This window comes from Penicillium angulare, assembly GCF_028827245.1.
Source record: "Penicillium angulare strain IBT 27051 chromosome Unknown utg000004l_segment0_segment0, whole genome shotgun sequence".
NCBI classification, from domain to species: Eukaryota; Fungi; Ascomycota; class Eurotiomycetes; order Eurotiales; family Aspergillaceae; genus Penicillium; species Penicillium angulare.
Window position 1 is genome coordinate 1,894,251 of NW_026623163.1, and position 15,625 is coordinate 1,909,875.

At 46.5% G+C, this 15,625-nt stretch overlaps 10 protein-coding genes across 10 annotated transcripts; 5 read left to right on the forward strand and 5 right to left on the reverse strand.

Annotated features, from left to right (window-relative positions):
• Nucleotides 1-547: 547 nt before the first annotated feature.
• N7478_004640 (uncharacterized protein) lies at nt 548-880 on the reverse strand (the record flags this gene model as incomplete). The annotated part of the gene is made up of 1 exon (XM_056920854.1): nt 548-880. The coding sequence occupies one exon, from the start codon at nt 878-880 to the stop codon at nt 548-550; it is 333 nt and encodes a 110-aa protein (XP_056778891.1).
• Nucleotides 881-1,934: 1,054 nt separating this feature from the next.
• N7478_004641 (uncharacterized protein) lies at nt 1,935-4,045 on the reverse strand (the record flags this gene model as incomplete). Its single annotated transcript, XM_056920855.1, has 6 exons — nt 1,935-2,683; nt 2,803-2,864; nt 2,921-3,531; nt 3,587-3,732; nt 3,782-3,862; nt 3,916-4,045. The coding sequence occupies 6 exons, from the start codon at nt 4,043-4,045 to the stop codon at nt 1,935-1,937; spliced, it is 1,779 nt and encodes a 592-aa protein (XP_056778892.1).
• Nucleotides 4,046-4,760: 715 nt separating this feature from the next.
• Nucleotides 4,761-5,004, forward strand: N7478_004642 (uncharacterized protein; the record flags this gene model as incomplete). Its single annotated transcript, XM_056920856.1, has 2 exons — nt 4,761-4,832; nt 4,885-5,004. The coding sequence occupies 2 exons, from the start codon at nt 4,761-4,763 to the stop codon at nt 5,002-5,004; spliced, it is 192 nt and encodes a 63-aa protein (XP_056778893.1).
• Nucleotides 5,005-6,014: 1,010 nt separating this feature from the next.
• N7478_004643 (uncharacterized protein) lies at nt 6,015-6,197 on the reverse strand (the record flags this gene model as incomplete). Its single annotated transcript, XM_056920857.1, has 1 exon — nt 6,015-6,197. One exon carries the CDS (start codon nt 6,195-6,197, stop codon nt 6,015-6,017), a length of 183 nt encoding a protein of 60 aa, XP_056778894.1.
• Nucleotides 6,198-6,692: 495 nt separating this feature from the next.
• On the forward strand, nt 6,693-8,589 carry N7478_004644 (GMC family oxidoreductase; the record flags this gene model as incomplete). Its single annotated transcript, XM_056920858.1, has 3 exons — nt 6,693-7,639; nt 7,695-8,311; nt 8,381-8,589. 3 exons carry the CDS (start codon nt 6,693-6,695, stop codon nt 8,587-8,589), a joined length of 1,773 nt encoding a protein of 590 aa, XP_056778895.1.
• A 350-nt stretch (nt 8,590-8,939) lies between these two features.
• On the reverse strand, nt 8,940-10,295 carry N7478_004645 (metal-dependent hydrolase family protein; the record flags this gene model as incomplete). Its single annotated transcript, XM_056920859.1, has 1 exon — nt 8,940-10,295. One exon carries the CDS (start codon nt 10,293-10,295, stop codon nt 8,940-8,942), a length of 1,356 nt encoding a protein of 451 aa, XP_056778896.1.
• A 743-nt stretch (nt 10,296-11,038) lies between these two features.
• Nucleotides 11,039-12,039, forward strand: N7478_004646 (uncharacterized protein; the record flags this gene model as incomplete). The annotated part of the gene is made up of 2 exons (XM_056920860.1): nt 11,039-11,160; nt 11,241-12,039. The coding sequence occupies 2 exons, from the start codon at nt 11,039-11,041 to the stop codon at nt 12,037-12,039; spliced, it is 921 nt and encodes a 306-aa protein (XP_056778897.1).
• A 44-nt stretch (nt 12,040-12,083) lies between these two features.
• N7478_004647 (MFS general substrate transporter) lies at nt 12,084-12,437 on the forward strand (the record flags this gene model as incomplete). The annotated part of the gene is made up of 1 exon (XM_056920861.1): nt 12,084-12,437. The coding sequence occupies one exon, from the start codon at nt 12,084-12,086 to the stop codon at nt 12,435-12,437; it is 354 nt and encodes a 117-aa protein (XP_056778898.1).
• An 18-nt stretch (nt 12,438-12,455) lies between these two features.
• On the reverse strand, nt 12,456-13,513 carry N7478_004648 (uncharacterized protein; the record flags this gene model as incomplete). Its single annotated transcript, XM_056920862.1, has 3 exons — nt 12,456-13,237; nt 13,295-13,382; nt 13,439-13,513. 3 exons carry the CDS (start codon nt 13,511-13,513, stop codon nt 12,456-12,458), a joined length of 945 nt encoding a protein of 314 aa, XP_056778899.1.
• An 899-nt stretch (nt 13,514-14,412) lies between these two features.
• Nucleotides 14,413-15,449, forward strand: N7478_004649 (uncharacterized protein; the record flags this gene model as incomplete). Its single annotated transcript, XM_056920863.1, has 2 exons — nt 14,413-14,486; nt 14,552-15,449. The coding sequence occupies 2 exons, from the start codon at nt 14,413-14,415 to the stop codon at nt 15,447-15,449; spliced, it is 972 nt and encodes a 323-aa protein (XP_056778900.1).
• Between the last annotated feature and the right edge of the window lie 176 nt (nt 15,450-15,625).

Genomic DNA, 15,625 nt, shown 5'->3' on the forward strand with positions numbered 1-15,625 from the left:
AGATCCCGTACAATATCGCAGCAATGATCTTCCAGCTTTGTGGTTTGCGATACACCAATCAATTCCTATTTCAGATCCACCTGTTCGATGAAGAGTTCTGGATGTCCACTACAGGGCTGAGATGCTATGTATTGGAACTTATTTACAAAGCCCACGGTCGCTGATACGTCATCGCGATGAGCCATACATCGACAGAGAAAGAAAATGGATCCAAACAAGATACCACACCAAAGAAACTGCCATACGAGACAAGCGCCAGTCAAACTTTGAGTCATGAACCAGCGAAAAAGCCTTATACTGTGCTATTTGAGAGAGCACTAATAGCAGCAATTCTCATCGTATCGACAGTCAATGGTAGTGCTTTTTTCGCGAATACGGTTTATTACCCAGCGCTCCATTCTATATCGAAAGATCTCAACATTCCATTCTCCATGATGTATTTGATAATAGTCGTTTATATGGTAAGTGAATGATTATTGCACAGCAATATAGTATGAAAATTTATCTGACCGTATCACTGGAGATTATGCAAGGTGTAGCTCCTTTATCACGTCACGGGGAGCTTTTCCGACCGGAGTGAGAGAAGGCCTATACTGCTCATATGTATGCTCATATTGATGATAACCAGCATTGGGTTGGCCCGCCAAAATAACTTTGCGGCACTCATGGCTTTGCGGCGCATACAGATCATTGGAAGCTCTGGCGCATTCGCGCCTGAAGTCGCACTAGTGGTCGATATTGTTCCTCGCTCACAACGAGGGAAGTACATGGCATACATGACCATGGGAAGCACAATTGGCACATCTACAATTATTAGGGGTGCTTTAACAAAGGCCTTAGGATGGCAAAGTGTCTTTTGGTTTCTAGCCATATGCGCCATGATGGTAATCGTCTTGATTACAGTTTTCCTTCGGGAGACGTGTCGTGCAGCTGTTGGCAATGGGAGCATACCTGCTCCAGCTTGCAACAGGCCTCTTTATATCACAATGTACCAGCAGCCGCAGACTTTGAGACTCGAACGATATTTTCTTCACCCCCGGGGATATTTGATTGTTTCAAATTTCTTTTTAACAAACAGACGGGCCTGCTTATATTCTGTTGGTCCTCAATGTGTTGGGGACAGTTCATTATTGAAGTCAGTTTACCTAAGGTACTTGGAGAGAAATATCATCTTGATCCCTTACAGGTAGGCCTATGCTATATTCCGTGGGCATTTGGAGCCATTGCAGCCCGCTGGAGCGTGGGTTCACTCGCCGATTGGAACTTCAGACGCCTTAGCCGGAAGGGTGGCATAAATGTACAGCCCAATCAACAAACCAAGGAACATCTCAAAAGTTAAAACACTACCATTGGAAAGAATCCGGTTAGACATTGCAATTCCGGCGGTTTATCTAGTTACCGCCTTTACAGCTGCATACGCCTAGGCGGTGGTTAGCAATGTCCATATTGCGTGCCCCCTGGTTCTTTTGTTTTTTCTCGGAAATGCAATTGCAGGTGCGGTGAGTACTATTTCTGCACTTATCATGGACCTTAGGGCATACACACCGGGAACGGCAAGAGGAGCAATGGCGATCTTCAAGTGTCTTCCAGCTGCGGGGATCACTGCTGCTATTAACCCTGCGATTGCTTCTATCGGGTTCGGCGGACTGGGGAGTATTCTCTGTGGCTTCTGGATTATTTCTTCTTCCGTTTTATGGATAATTTACTTCCAGGGGAAGAAATGGAGGACTAATGGAGACTTGTAACCACAGATACTAGTCACAAATGTGGGCGCTTCCTGTACTAGCGCAGTTAACAGCACATCGAACACTCGCTGAAACAAACAGGTAGCTAACAAGAAAAGTTACATCCATCGCATTGCCTTACTACCCCTCTAAATTTCGTATTTAAAACACTTGTTGCAACTGTCATTTTGCAGGTCTAAAGACCAGTTTCTAGGAACGCCCAAGAATACTCAGCATAACCTCTCGCAATTTCTCAACACACTGTCTCTCGTCATCCGGGATTTTATTGCATCTCCAAGAAACAAAGCGATCAGGGCGAACAAGAACACATCCAGTCTCATCTACATTGCGAACCCGTGCCCAATCAAAATAGACATCTTCGAAGTCCTGACGGAAGCCGATAGAATAAGCGTTGATGGATACACCGAGCTGCTTGCCAACCTGAGATGCTGCTTCCTTCCAAGCCTTGCCTCCGATTCCGGTCAATAAGGCAAAACTACCATGCCCCGCCAGATCAATAGTCGAGATTCGCTTAATAGGAACAGCGTTATTCAACCAGACGTGAGGCATGCGGCATCCGGGGTAGGTGCTTCGGATCAATGTAAGATCGAGATCTTCGGCGACCACCTCAGGAGAATAGAAGGAGGAAGATTCGTCAACAGTATATACGGCAGTACTTTGATAAAATTGACCCATCTCTGTGCCGAGAGCGTGATATTCGTGCTCTGTTTCTTCGATCGCAGCTTGAAGAGCAGCTCGACGTGCGCGACCATCGGAAGTAGAATGGGTTAATTCATTAAGTGCTCCGATTCTGAGCTCAGTTGTAGGCAGTGTTACGCCGAGTGCTTCCCAGACGGGGCCATGGTGGCGGAATGATGAGTTGGCCCGCGTGACCACTCCTCGGCCAACAGGCTGGCGTTCTGTGGAGTATGTTTCGAGGATAGAAGGGGATGCTTGGCCTAAGATATTATGTTAGTCAAATTGAGATGGCAATGATAGGGATGCTTCTGTTTTGAAGGAGACTTGCCTTTAAGCACGTGTGCAACTTTCCACGCCAGATTATATGCATCCTGAATACATGTATTGGATCCGAGTCCATTGGAAGGAGGGTGCCGGTGAACTGCATCGCCGAGACAAAATCTGGATCTAAGTCAGCCATAGTCCCAGAGACAAACTTCGAACACAACAATACTTACACTCGACCATTGGAAAAAGTCTCTGCCACAACATCATTAATACGCCATTTCGATACACCCAAGATCTCGGTGTCAATCGAGTCATCACCAATAAATTCTTTCATCCGACCGAGCCACTGCTCATTTGTAGGCTCAAAGTCGAGTTCTTTTCCACGCTCCGGAAGAACGATGAATAACCATTCATCCCAAGGCTTTACCATACGAGCAATGCAAGCCCAACCAAAGAGAGGATGCTCCCTATCTGGTTGTAACAGCCAGTGAAGATTTCCTGTGCGGTATTGCATGTATCTCGATAGGTCGGCCTTAAGGTGAACATTATAAGCTAATCCCTGGTCGGGACTGACATTTAACTCAAGTCCGGCTTGTCGAAAGACCTCGCTTCGAGCACCATCTGCACCAAAGAGGTACTTCGAGCGAATCTTGTATTCTGACCCTGTAATGTTGTCGCGAAGAATGGAGGTTATCCCCTCGTTATCTTGCGAACAGCTGACAAAGGTAGTGTCAAATCGGCAACTGAAACCATTGAGAGTAGCGTGTCGGACGAGGATGGGCTCAAGGAGGGTTTGGGGGAGGTCGACTGGGTCGCAAGGACTGGCCGTCTCGTAGTCACCCTGTCAATCTTTTAGCAAGATAATCTTTCAAGAATGGGCTCAAGTTTCAACGCACCTTACGCTTGGGATCATGCCCCCACGAATGAATACGTGCATATTCCTCTCCAGCCATGCTGTATGCCCATCTTGTATGCATCATGTTCATGCCACTGGTCGCGAGTCGGTTGCATTCAACGTCAAGCCCGATGTCTCGGAGACACTCTGGGCTTCGTTAGCGAATAAACTTTCACCGTTTCAAGCTATGACTTACCCATAGCAGCCATGTTTGTGATGTGTGCTCTTGGAGTGTCTGCATTTGTTGGCGATGCACTGACCATTAATCCGCGGATACCTAGGTTTTAGTTAGGTTGCAAAGCATGGAACAATGAAATTGAACTAATCTACCATAAGAAGCGAGAAAACATGCCAAAGAGGCACCAGCGGGACCAGTCCCAATGATCAAAATATCTGTACAAGTCACGGACTTTTTTTCATAGTGGGCGCCGTCGTCGTTGCTTAATTTCACGATAGTCATTTTTTGCGCTTGTGGGCGAACTCAAAGACCGACAGACGCAAAGCAATATTTCAACAAACTGGACGAGGGGCAGGGGGCTATTTGAGAAACAGACGTCACTAATTCTAAAGTTGAAACACGACTCGAGCTTGCACGCGCGCTGGCCGAGAATATTTCTTTCTTTTTCTATGACGCTTCGTGGCCGAGTGGAGACACGGGTCCCCAGCGTAGGCATCATGCGACAATTCTCGTGTTTTGGCCAAGGTGCAAAAGTGGAATGGATCAGACACGGACAGAGTTTAAACGGATCAAGACTTCAATCGTTCCCAAAGTAGTAGGATCGCTTGTTGTCAACGGTTAAGACCTGCGCCACGGGAGAAAGCGGATCCGATCGTCCATCTTATCAGATTATCTTGAGCAAGCGGGAAGAGACACGGAATATTGGTCGGCAAATAAGTTTTGGTTTTGAGCCGTACCCACATTCGGCAGTTAATGGAATTGATCATCAAGATCTACTGCGCGAATATCCCAAGTTACAAGGTATCTACATGGTACCCCCGCATGATGATGTATTGCAATGTGATGAACTGCCGAGAGGGCCGAGAATCAAGCAGGAGTGCGCATGCCCGCTATCATAATCATGGGGAAATCAATATTTGAGCTAGCGCGTCAATTGTATTAATAAATCCCAATCTCCCAGGAAGACTGGACATGACATTCACAGACAAGAAGCAACATGTTTGACACGAAAATTGGTCTTTTGATTGCTCGTCGAGCCCTCGCCCAAGATACCCCAGGCCAACAGTTGGTACGTATAAATAGCACCCGTGAGGTCTTGCTCCATAGTTAACAGACTCCAGGCTTCTCATACAATATCCGATGCCAAAATCTCCCTTCCTCTGCCTTACATCAACGTATCAATATTATCAACAATCTGTGGAGACAGGAAAGGTGTCGAAATATTCAAACGGCGAGACTAAGCAATCACAGAGACTTCATGACTGATTGGCGCCAGCATAACATTTGAACAACATCAAGATTCTGAAGAGACATCAGTTAGTTTTGATACGATGATGCAGATATTCAATCAATCTTGTTAAGAAGTCGAATAAGTTCCACCTTGATAGTTATGGTGCATATTGGAACTTGGGTAACTATTTCAGATGGTGTTGAAGTTTGAATTTCAGGATACATTATGATGATCGAGGCAGTTATGTACATGACCTTCAAGTCCTCGATACACACTAGTACCTGTTCTAGGAGGTGAACGTCTGAGCCTCGGAATTATGATCATGAGGATTCGGCCTAGATACCATGTGCGCTCAACTTATTTCAAATGTGTATGAATTATGATGTTATTATCTGCCTAGCTGCGCTTTCACTCGAAATCGATCCGACTCTTCATTTAAACTGATGAACATATATAAGTAAACATCTCAATCCTCGCTGACATTTCTTTGGATATTTGATGGAAATTCTGCCTTCACTATGTATTCCCCATGTACGAAGGAAGGATTGGGTGCCGAGAGTTTCAAATGAAAGATTAATGCGTAAAAAGTGCCCCGTACGTAATTGAGACAACGAAAAGAAGTTGCCTCCACTCGAGCATAAGGCCACTCGGAATGATCTGGAATCCTCCTGGTAAAAGTTGGCACCCATTAAAGTTCACTTCCGCGGCCCACTTCTTGATTTTTTCCCGGGATGCAGGATCTTATCAAATGGCTCAGGGGCAATTCGGCAGATTATAGAAATATGTGCAAGTGACCGAGTCAAACAGGACTGGAAATAATAATAATAATAAAAGTAAACAAAAAAAAAAGAAAGAAAGATGACATTTGTTCTCTTCTATTTGTACATTTACCCAATACGGTCTATGTGTAGCATCAGGGTCCCTTGGCACGCCATCTTGTTTGAGAGAAGTGGGTCTCATTCTCCTTGTCGGTGAATTTCTCAAGCCGTTTCTCCACCGTCACTCATGTCTAATAGCCAGTCACATATTGCGAACATTGCGCTCATTGATCGCCTTCCCCGTTTGGCCCGATCGGCGACCCTGCAAGCCGAACTTCATGTGTACAGTAGGCCGGGATCCTCGGCCAGGATCAGTATATGAGCCATCTATGGCCGAACCAGCTTGAGGGCCCTGATGAGACTCTCCACCGAGATCCCCATCCATTGGACCAATATGGAAAGAGAAATCAAATGAGAAGCATTCATCTAGTGTATGCTCCTTACCCAGATCTACTCAGGATAGCTTGTTCCTCTGGCTGACATACAAATGGCCCCGGTCAGAGACCCGGGGTTATCTAAGTTCCAACCTTTTAATTAGCGTAAGCAGTTTGTCAGCCGGATATATGACCGACCGAGCGATTAAACTCGGTCTCGGTATGCCGAAAGTGTTGCAAAGGCTCATGTTTCGGCTACAATGACGGAATATAAGTGGATCAACGAAGAGAACTTTCTCTTCAAATGTAACAGATCAGCAACGCCAAGGGGCTGAAGAATCATTTGTAATGGGTGACAGAAATCAGTGTCAGTTAGTCATGAAGCAAGTCTTTCGGGCCAGAAAGATGTACCCTGGTATGTAAGGTTATAAATGTATCGCCTTCGGTGAGAAATTGGCACGTCGAACTTTATTCATTACTTCGTTTCCCATACCTTGTCATTCACTATGAGAAGTTTGTTAAGTCTAGCTCTCCTGCCTTTGGCAGCTGCAGTTCCCCATGCTTCACGCAACTCCGAGACTACCTATGACTATATTGTAGTTGGAGGTGGAACCAGTGGCTTGGTTGTAGCCAATCGACTATCTGAGCTTGAAAAAGTGAATGTTCTTGTCATTGAAGCTGGTGGCTCAGTGTACAACAATCCCAATGTCACCGATACCGCCGGATATGGAAATGCCTTTGGTACTGATATTGATTGGGCATACGAAACAGTCAAGCAAGAATGGGGTGGAGGAACCAAGCAAACAGTACGGGCTGGAAAAGCGCTGGGAGGAACCTCTACCATCAACGGAATGGTCTATCTTCGTGCCCAGATAAGTCAGATCGATGCATGGGAGAGGATTGGAAATGAGGGCTGGAATTGGGAGAACTTGTTCCCTTACTATCGCAAGGGGGAGCAGTTTCAGGTTCCAACCGATTATGCATTCTTGGAAGGAAGCGGTGTCGCCTATGACCCAGCTTACCATGGGTACGATGGCCCTCTGAAGGTGGGCTGGACCTCGACACAATTGAACGACGGTCTTGCTCAGGTAGTGAACACTACTTACCAAGATATGTCGGTTCCTGTGCCATACAACAAGGATCCTAATGGCGGACAGATGGTCGGCTATTCGGTATACCCCAAGACCGTGAACTCAGAACTCAACATTCGTGAGGATGCTGCCCGAGCATACTACTACCCTTACCAGAACCGAACCAACCTTCACGTTTGGCTTAATTCTAATGTCAACAAGCTTGTTTGGAAGAATGGTACCAATGTGACCGCAGAGGGCGTAGAGGTTACTTTCTCCAACGGCACAACTGCAGTTGTCAAGGCGTCGCGTGAAGTGATTCTTGCAGCGGGTGCACTCAAGTCTCCACTTCTCCTCGAGCTCTCTGGAGTTGGAAATCCCGAGTAAGTAGGAGAATCGCTTATTTACCAAGAGCCTTAGATGCTGACATTCATACAGTATTCTCTCTAAGCACGGCATTGAGACCAAGATCAACCTGCCAACTGTTGGTGAGAACCTCCAAGATCAAATGAACAACGGACTCGCCTACAACTCCAAGAAAAACTACACCAAGGCTGCCTCCTACGTCGCATACCCCTCAGCTGAAGAACTTTTTACAAACGCAACTACCATTGGTGCTCAGCTTCTCCGCAAGCTTCCTGCTTACGCAGCTCAGGTTGCATCAGCCAATGGTAATGTTACTCGGGCCGCTGATATTGAGCGTTTCTTCAAAGTCCAGTGGGACTTGATCTTCAAATCCGGTATCCCTGTGGCAGAAATTCTGCTTGAGCCATCTGGTTTTACTTACGATTCTGAGTACTGGGGATCGGTTCCATTCTCCCGTGGCAACATTCACATCTCATCTGCCGACCCAACTGCCCCAGCGGCCATTGACCCGAAGTACTTCATGTTGGATTTCGATTTCCATGCCCAGGTTGAGTCAGCTCGATTTATCCGTAAATTGTTCAAGACCGAGCCGTTTGCCGATATGGCAGGTGCTGAGACAAGCCCTGGTCTCTCAACTGTGTCTGCGAATGCTAACGATGAGGGATGGTCTTCATTCCTTAAGTCTAGCTGTATGTGCTTTTTCTTTCCTTCTCCTCCTTTTATCTTTAGATTACCACGTCATACTAACGTTTACATAGTCCGATCAAACTTCCACCCGATCACTACTGCGGGCATGATGCCTAAGGAGATTGGTGGTGTTGTAGACACTTCTTTGAAGGTCTATGGAACTTCCAACGTTCGTGTCGTCGATGCGTCGGTGATCCCATTCCAGGTTTGCGGCCATTTGCAAAGCACCATATACGCGGTTGCTGAGCGCGCAGCCGACATCATTAAGGCTCAGATATAAAAGGGGAACCGAGTTAAAATAATTCTCACGCGCGCCCACTCATACTACTTTGATAGAGGCTAAGAGACTGAAGAGTCTTTTTGATGTACATAGAAGTATCTTATTGGCAGGTTTTGCAGAAGCCCACCGATACAGGCTATTATGTCTGAATTTTTGGATATGTCCAATATTGCGGAGCAAGAGTCCTGCCAGAGAGCTTACGCTTAAAAGAGCGTGAAATTCGTAAAAATCCGCATTGATTGATATGTATTCAGAACCGCGATGCATGCATTTCCCCCCACCTAGCTATGTGCTTCCCCAATGACTTCTGACACCATCAACTAACTCCCACGCAATACACTGAGCACATCTCAATTATACTTGACCCTAACAGGTATCTCAGAGTCTTCCGCAAGTGTCGACCACCGACTCTTGTAGACACGGCCTTCCTTCATAACAGCCAGTACATGTTCTTCGGGTTGATCAAAAATAGTCACATCTTTGAGGGGGTTTTTGGAGAGAACAACCACATCAGCGTGAAAGCCCTCTTTAATTTGACCAATGGAATCTTCACAGCCCATCATCTTGGCAGGATTGATAGTCGCGCTGCGCAAAATCTCTATTGGCTTCAAAACCTCTGACCGTAAAGCAAATTCTTGTGTTTGTGCAGAGCCCAGTGGACCCAGCAGGTCAGATCCATAGCACATAGTGACTCCGGCCTCAGAAGCAACCTTCAAAGCTTCCAAACCAGACTTGAGAACCTGTGAATTCTTAGACTGCGACTCTGGTGGCAAATATCCCTTCCAGCGCTCAGATGCCATTTGTGCATATGCAATCAAAGTCGGGGTGAGATAAACCCCCTTATGAGCCATCATCTTGGCTGTTGGTGGATCCACAAAATTCCCATGTTCAATTCCTTTGACTCCATTGTCGATACAATGCCGAATAGCCTTGACCGTGTAAGCGTGCGCAGTAACGAATGTGCCAGCATTATTCGCACATTCGACCATGGCTTGAATCTCGGAATCAGTGAACTGAAGGTGTTCTAGACGGTCGGTCGGACTGGCGACACCACCCGAGCCCATTATTTTAATGAAATCAGCTCCGCAGCGGATCTCCTCGCGTACTGCTGCCATGCACTCGGGAACCCCATTGCACATACGGCCAAGATGGTTGTTGTTGTGAGTGCCACCGCAGCAGCCAGTGTTATCATGTGCTGATCGAAGATCGCCATGTCCGCCAAACTGAGAAAGGGCATGTCCAGAGATAAATATCCGAGGACCAGGAAAAACTCCCTCGTCGATGGCTTGTTTCAGAGCGAGCTGTGCCCCGCCACAATCACGAATGTTGGTGAAACCTCGATGCAGCATCTGGGCTGCAGTATAAGGTTGTCGTAACAAGTGAACATCGTTTGGGTTTCCGAATGCTTTTGAAAGGTCACTGAATCCAGGTACAGCACACAGATGTACGTGCGCGTCGAACAAGCCAGGACAAAGATAGCGACCGTCACAGTCGATGACCGTGAGATCGGCCGGAAGGGGCTCTGGAAAGGAGGAAGAAACAGATTGAATTTTTCCCTGTCGAGTAATGACAATGCTGTTTTCAATTATTTTCCCAACTTTTACATCGACCACGTTGGCATTCTTGAACAAATATCCTTGTGGCTCCGGACGGGCCCAAGGCTTTATATCTGAGCCTGGCACTGCGGTGTTGTCCGAGTCGGGCATGGCTGGCGGCGTATCAATGGGTGTTGAACCGGTAAATCAGGGTTTGTCTTGATGAGACTGCATGTAAGTTGCGACCGACTTGAAGTACGAGTTCGATGATCGTTATCTCAGAATAGGCTATCTTTCCAAGTTTTGAAGTTGTTGATTGCGCGGAGAGATTGCCGATGTTTGGCCACCCGACCGAGCATCCCCGCTTGTGTTATCAACTGCGCTGGCTGATCCTTGCCATATTAGTCTGAAGATAGGTTGATCACCTGGGGAGGAGTCGGCAAGGAGCCCAGTCTACCGTGTTTACTATTTTTCTTCGACAGACAATTCTACCTTTGATCATCAAGTGATCACTCTGCTTTCATATCAAAACTTCAATCTACAATCTATTGAATCCCCCGGCCAATACGGCTTAATTGAATTAAAAGCCACCGAAAACGCCAGCTTGCTGCTCCCTCGATGCCTACTAAAGACGATGATAATCCAGGATATATCAAAGATGGAAAGCATCCGCAAAGCGAAGGCATTGTCACAGAATCAGAGACGTACACCCTTTCAGAGGAAAGAGCAGTGTTGCGAAAGATTGACATGGTTATACTACCATTTGTGAGGAAGATTTCTATCTCTTGCTTCTAAACCTATCACCGATGATTAACCCCTCTTTCTGGCAGATGTGCTTCGTTTTCTTCCTACAATACCTCGATAAACAAAGTCTGAGTTATGCTGCAGTGTTCGGGCTAATGGAAGATCTAAATATGACCAGCTCAGAATACTCATGGTGCACTTCTATATTTTATGTTGGCCAGCTCGTTTCTGAATGGCCATTTATTTATCTCATGAGTCGACTTCCTCTGACCAAGTTCGTTGGTACTACTGTGTACGTTTCCCTTGGTACTCCAAGTTAGCATTGAACTTCCCACTGATTCACTGCTGAAATATCACTAACACCGGCTGAAGCATAATATGGGGAGTCATCTGTATGTGCCTCGCAGCACCGAAAAACTTTGCTGGATTCGCTGCCGTGAGATTTCTTCTCGGATTTAGTGAAGGTGCTGTATCGCCAGCTTTTGTGACAATCACAAGTATCTGGTATCGCAAGAAAGAACATACTACCCGAACTGCTTTATGGATTACTATGAATGGATTGGCACAGGTGTTTGGCTGTTTGATAATGTATGGCATAGGCAAGAACACATTGATCACAATTCAGCCGTGGCGAGTTTTGTTTCTTATATGCGGAGCAATGACCGTTGTGGCTGGAATTGGATTCTTCGTATTAATGCCAAATGGTCCAAATGACGCTTGGTTTCTGAATGAAAGAGAGAAACAAGTCTTGTCATTACGTCTTGCCAGTGACCGGGAAGGAGGTGATAAGACTGCATTCTCTATGATGCAACTGAAGGAAGCCTTGTTCGACCCCAAAGCCTGGACCGTCTTCTGGTTTGGTGTTCTGGTCACCATGCAGTCACCGGTGCTTACTTTCGCGTCTCTTGTAATTGAGTCTATTGGATATACCAAGCTCCAAACGGTTCTTTACACGGCACCTTCTGGAGCGCTTCAAATTTTGCTGTTATGGATTGGAACCTTCCTGGTCTTTCTATTTCCACGACAACGAAACTTTGTTGCTTTGGCATTGATTATCCCGCCTCTCATTGGAACTGTATTTCTGTTCAAACTCACGTTGAGTGCTGAATGGGGATTGATTGTGGCATCATGGCTCGTGAGTTTCCCGGGTACCGATATCTGGAAGAGGTAATCGCGCTAACATTTCCATGCAAGTCTTCTTGTATAACAGCTGTAATGTCCATTTTGCTATCATTGTTCGCATCAAATATCAAAGGCAACACAAAGCGAGCTATCGTCAATACAATGTTCTTTATTGGATACTGTGCCGGTTGTATAGGAAGCCCACAGCTTTGGACGAAGTCGCCACGCTATGCCGAGGGGGTGATCACATCAATTGTGACATGGTGCCTGTTGTTCGTGTCTATTATTGTCTATCGTATTTTATGCATACGCGATAACAAGGCTCGTGACTTACTGGTCAATTCTGGTACTTACGAGGGGGCTCAAGATGTTGAACTTGATCATAATGGGTTGCCAAGAAATGATATAACCGATAAGGAGGACAAACAATATCGTTATGCGCTATGAGAAGAGAGGGGGGCCTCTTTATATAGGCACTATACGTGATGTGCAGAATTCTAAATTCAACGGCTCCTCGCCTCTTTTCATCCGCCACTTATTCGTTGCCTCCAATACTCCTGGTATTCCAGCAATCAACCATCCCCACTTCTCCAGAAATCCTTCGGACATCTCCCATCCTGTTATATCCCAGGGTGGAGACCAAGCGATCATGCCGCGCCGCATGACCTCATCATCGGGGAACCCTTCATACAGCCCACCGAAACAGTCCTCCCATAGATCTTCTTCGTCATAGGTGCCACTGGCCCGGATCAGGCGATCTCGTCCTTCAGGACTCGGCCACATATCGATCCAGTTGCCATGTGGCACTGTTTGTTGAAGGGTTGTGGGTAAAAGGGCTAGAGGTAGTCGTTCCGGATTAGTAGGATAGGGTGTGAGATGAATAAGTTCCTCCTCGCAGTCAAGTGGTGTAACGACCTTTCCTCTGACTAGACTGCTATTGGCTGCCATGGCGCGAAGGGCGTTGAATTGAAGAAGCGTTATAAGGTGATCTGGGCAGAGAGGAAAGATAAAGCCCCTATATCGCTCCTTTGAAGAGACTTCCCGTAGCAAGGGATTTCTCGCATTGTATAATTTCTTCGCACGGGCTGCTGGGACGACAGAGATGGATTGCTTCTCAATGTCCCAGCACTCCACTAGCGCTTCTGATTTGACCAGTGTGCCGGCTGTGTCATTGAATCCTTCGGCTTTTTTCGCTAGTGCCTTGCGTTTGCCTACTATGTTGTTACTTTCGATGATCTTGTACTTGTCTATCGGACCATCCCTGACTTTTGGTTGGATCGAAGAGAAAATAAGATTTTACTTACGGTATGCCCTTGTGTTGAGTCTAGTCTGTGCTCTTCTGCGGGCTGCGGCATCTTTGATACCTGTCCAGTCATCTTCCTTGTTTATCGCCTACACGCAGTGAGCAAGGTGCATAGTCTTATTATTGAAAGCGGGCGAGTACCCACCTCGGCCAACTGCGGCATCGACGCGAGTTGAATTTGTCCCGGTGTTGGATCTGTAGACTGATAGGTATTGGCCATGATGCTTATAGATGATGGCTATGGACATATCGGTAATGAATTTTGTGGGTTCATTGGGAGTGGCTAAAGTGGTCACGGTTCATGCGACCTGCTCACAATAATGGGCGGTAACATTGATCTGGCTCGGGAGTGTGCTAAGCCTCCTATTTCCGCGGTCGAGGCTCAAGATAGCCCCACATAAACCAGCAGCGCAACGTGATTCTATTGGCTAATACTGAGGTCTTTAACCTTAACAGGCCTAGCGTCATGCAGCCTGCTCACATCCCAAAGCGGGGTTGAAAGATTACAAGGCTCCAAAATCCACCCTTAGTTAGTTAACGCCGGGGATTAGTAAAACTCTTCCGCCAATTTACAGAATGAATGCTGGAACCAAAGGAATGCACTTGCAAGAACCTCCAATTCGGTTGAGAGTCCCAAGGGTCCACTCTTAGCATGGATTGCATGAGTTCTCCGTCGATCGCAGTCAATCTTTATTTTCATTTGAAGGAATGATGAAGAACAGAATCAATTGATCACAAGAGAACATACAGTTTTAAGATAGCGATAAGTTCTATCAGATGAAAAAGTAAATGGTTTAGTTGCCCAATGGTATAACGCCTGTGAAAGAAGGAACTCGGCCCCACCCTTCATGCGGGCTGCTCACAGCTCCATTCAGCTGCTTTCCATTGGCCCATCCTTCAATAGGACCAGTGGATCCTCATGCAACCTGCTCACCATGTCTGATGCTCACATACAGTGAAAAATCATTCAAGGCCCGGTATTGTTGAATATAAATATGGTAGAAGCCCTGCGCTTCATTTCAGGTTCTCATACAATCAAGCACAGTCAATTCAAACGATTATCCTATATTCGATCATCAGCTTCTGCATATTCAGAACCCATATATTACTTCAGTCGACATGACTTTCCATCCAGATACGCTCCCTGACCTCAAGGGCAAAGTGTTCATAGTCACCGGCGGAAATTCTGGCATGTAAGTTTCAAGTTTCCTCAGACTCCAATTCAAAGCCCGTGATCACTGATCTCTTCAATCTATAGGGGTTACCATACCGTAGCCCGGTTGGCAGAGCATGGAGCGCACGTTTATCTATGCGCCCGATCCGTCGATAAGGGCACATCAGCGATCTCCAGCATCAAGGAAATACATCCTGCAGCTAATATCGATCTTCTACAAGTCGATCACATGAACCTTGCCAGTGTCGTCTCGGCTGCCAAGCGTTTTCTCACCCTAGAAACAGCCCTACACGGCCTGGTCAACAACGCAGGCATAATGGCCACGCCCTTCGAAGTAGGCAAAGACGGCCACGAGGCCCAATGGCAAACCAATTACCTTGCACACTGGACTTTCACAGATTACCTCCTTCCTCTCATGCTGGAAACTTCCAAAACACTTTCCCCGGGCGGCGTACGCATCGTCAACATGAGTTCATCGGGCCACTGGGGCGCACCGAAATCCGGTATCAATTTTGAAGATACAACTCTCAAAAACGACGGACCGTGGGAGCGATATGGACAAAGCAAGCTCGCCAATATCTTGCACACAATAACTTTGCACAATATTTACGGCCCTGGGTCTAAAAGTGCGACAAACGGAAATGGTGAGATCTGGTCTTCATCCGTGCATCCGGGTATAGTCGAGACAAATCTTGGCACGGCCGTGAAGGAGTCGGGGTCGAAGATGAATTATTTTTTCTCGCTAATTCGGGCCTTGGGCGGATTCATGACTGGTGATAAGGGAGCGTGGACTAGCGTGTTCGGTGTGGCCAGTCAAGATATGAAGGCAGAGCAGAGTGGTGCTTATCTTGAAATTCATCACAGATGGATGGAGGCCCCATGGATGAGCCGCGCCGCGAAAGATGAGAAGCTTGCGGAGAGGTTGGAGGAGTGGACAGCGGATTTGATGAAAAAGGAAGGGTATATCCAGCGATTGCAGTAACTGAAAATTTCTGTGTTTTTAGATTGTATTATTGGAGTTCTGGGATTTTCATATTTGCTTGAGCTATCTATATCTCGCTTGGATCTGATACCATTCTTCATATAATCCGAGTTCCTACTAGTATTAACTCCAACTTCAACCTCAGACATGAAATCATGGTAAATCATTTTATATTT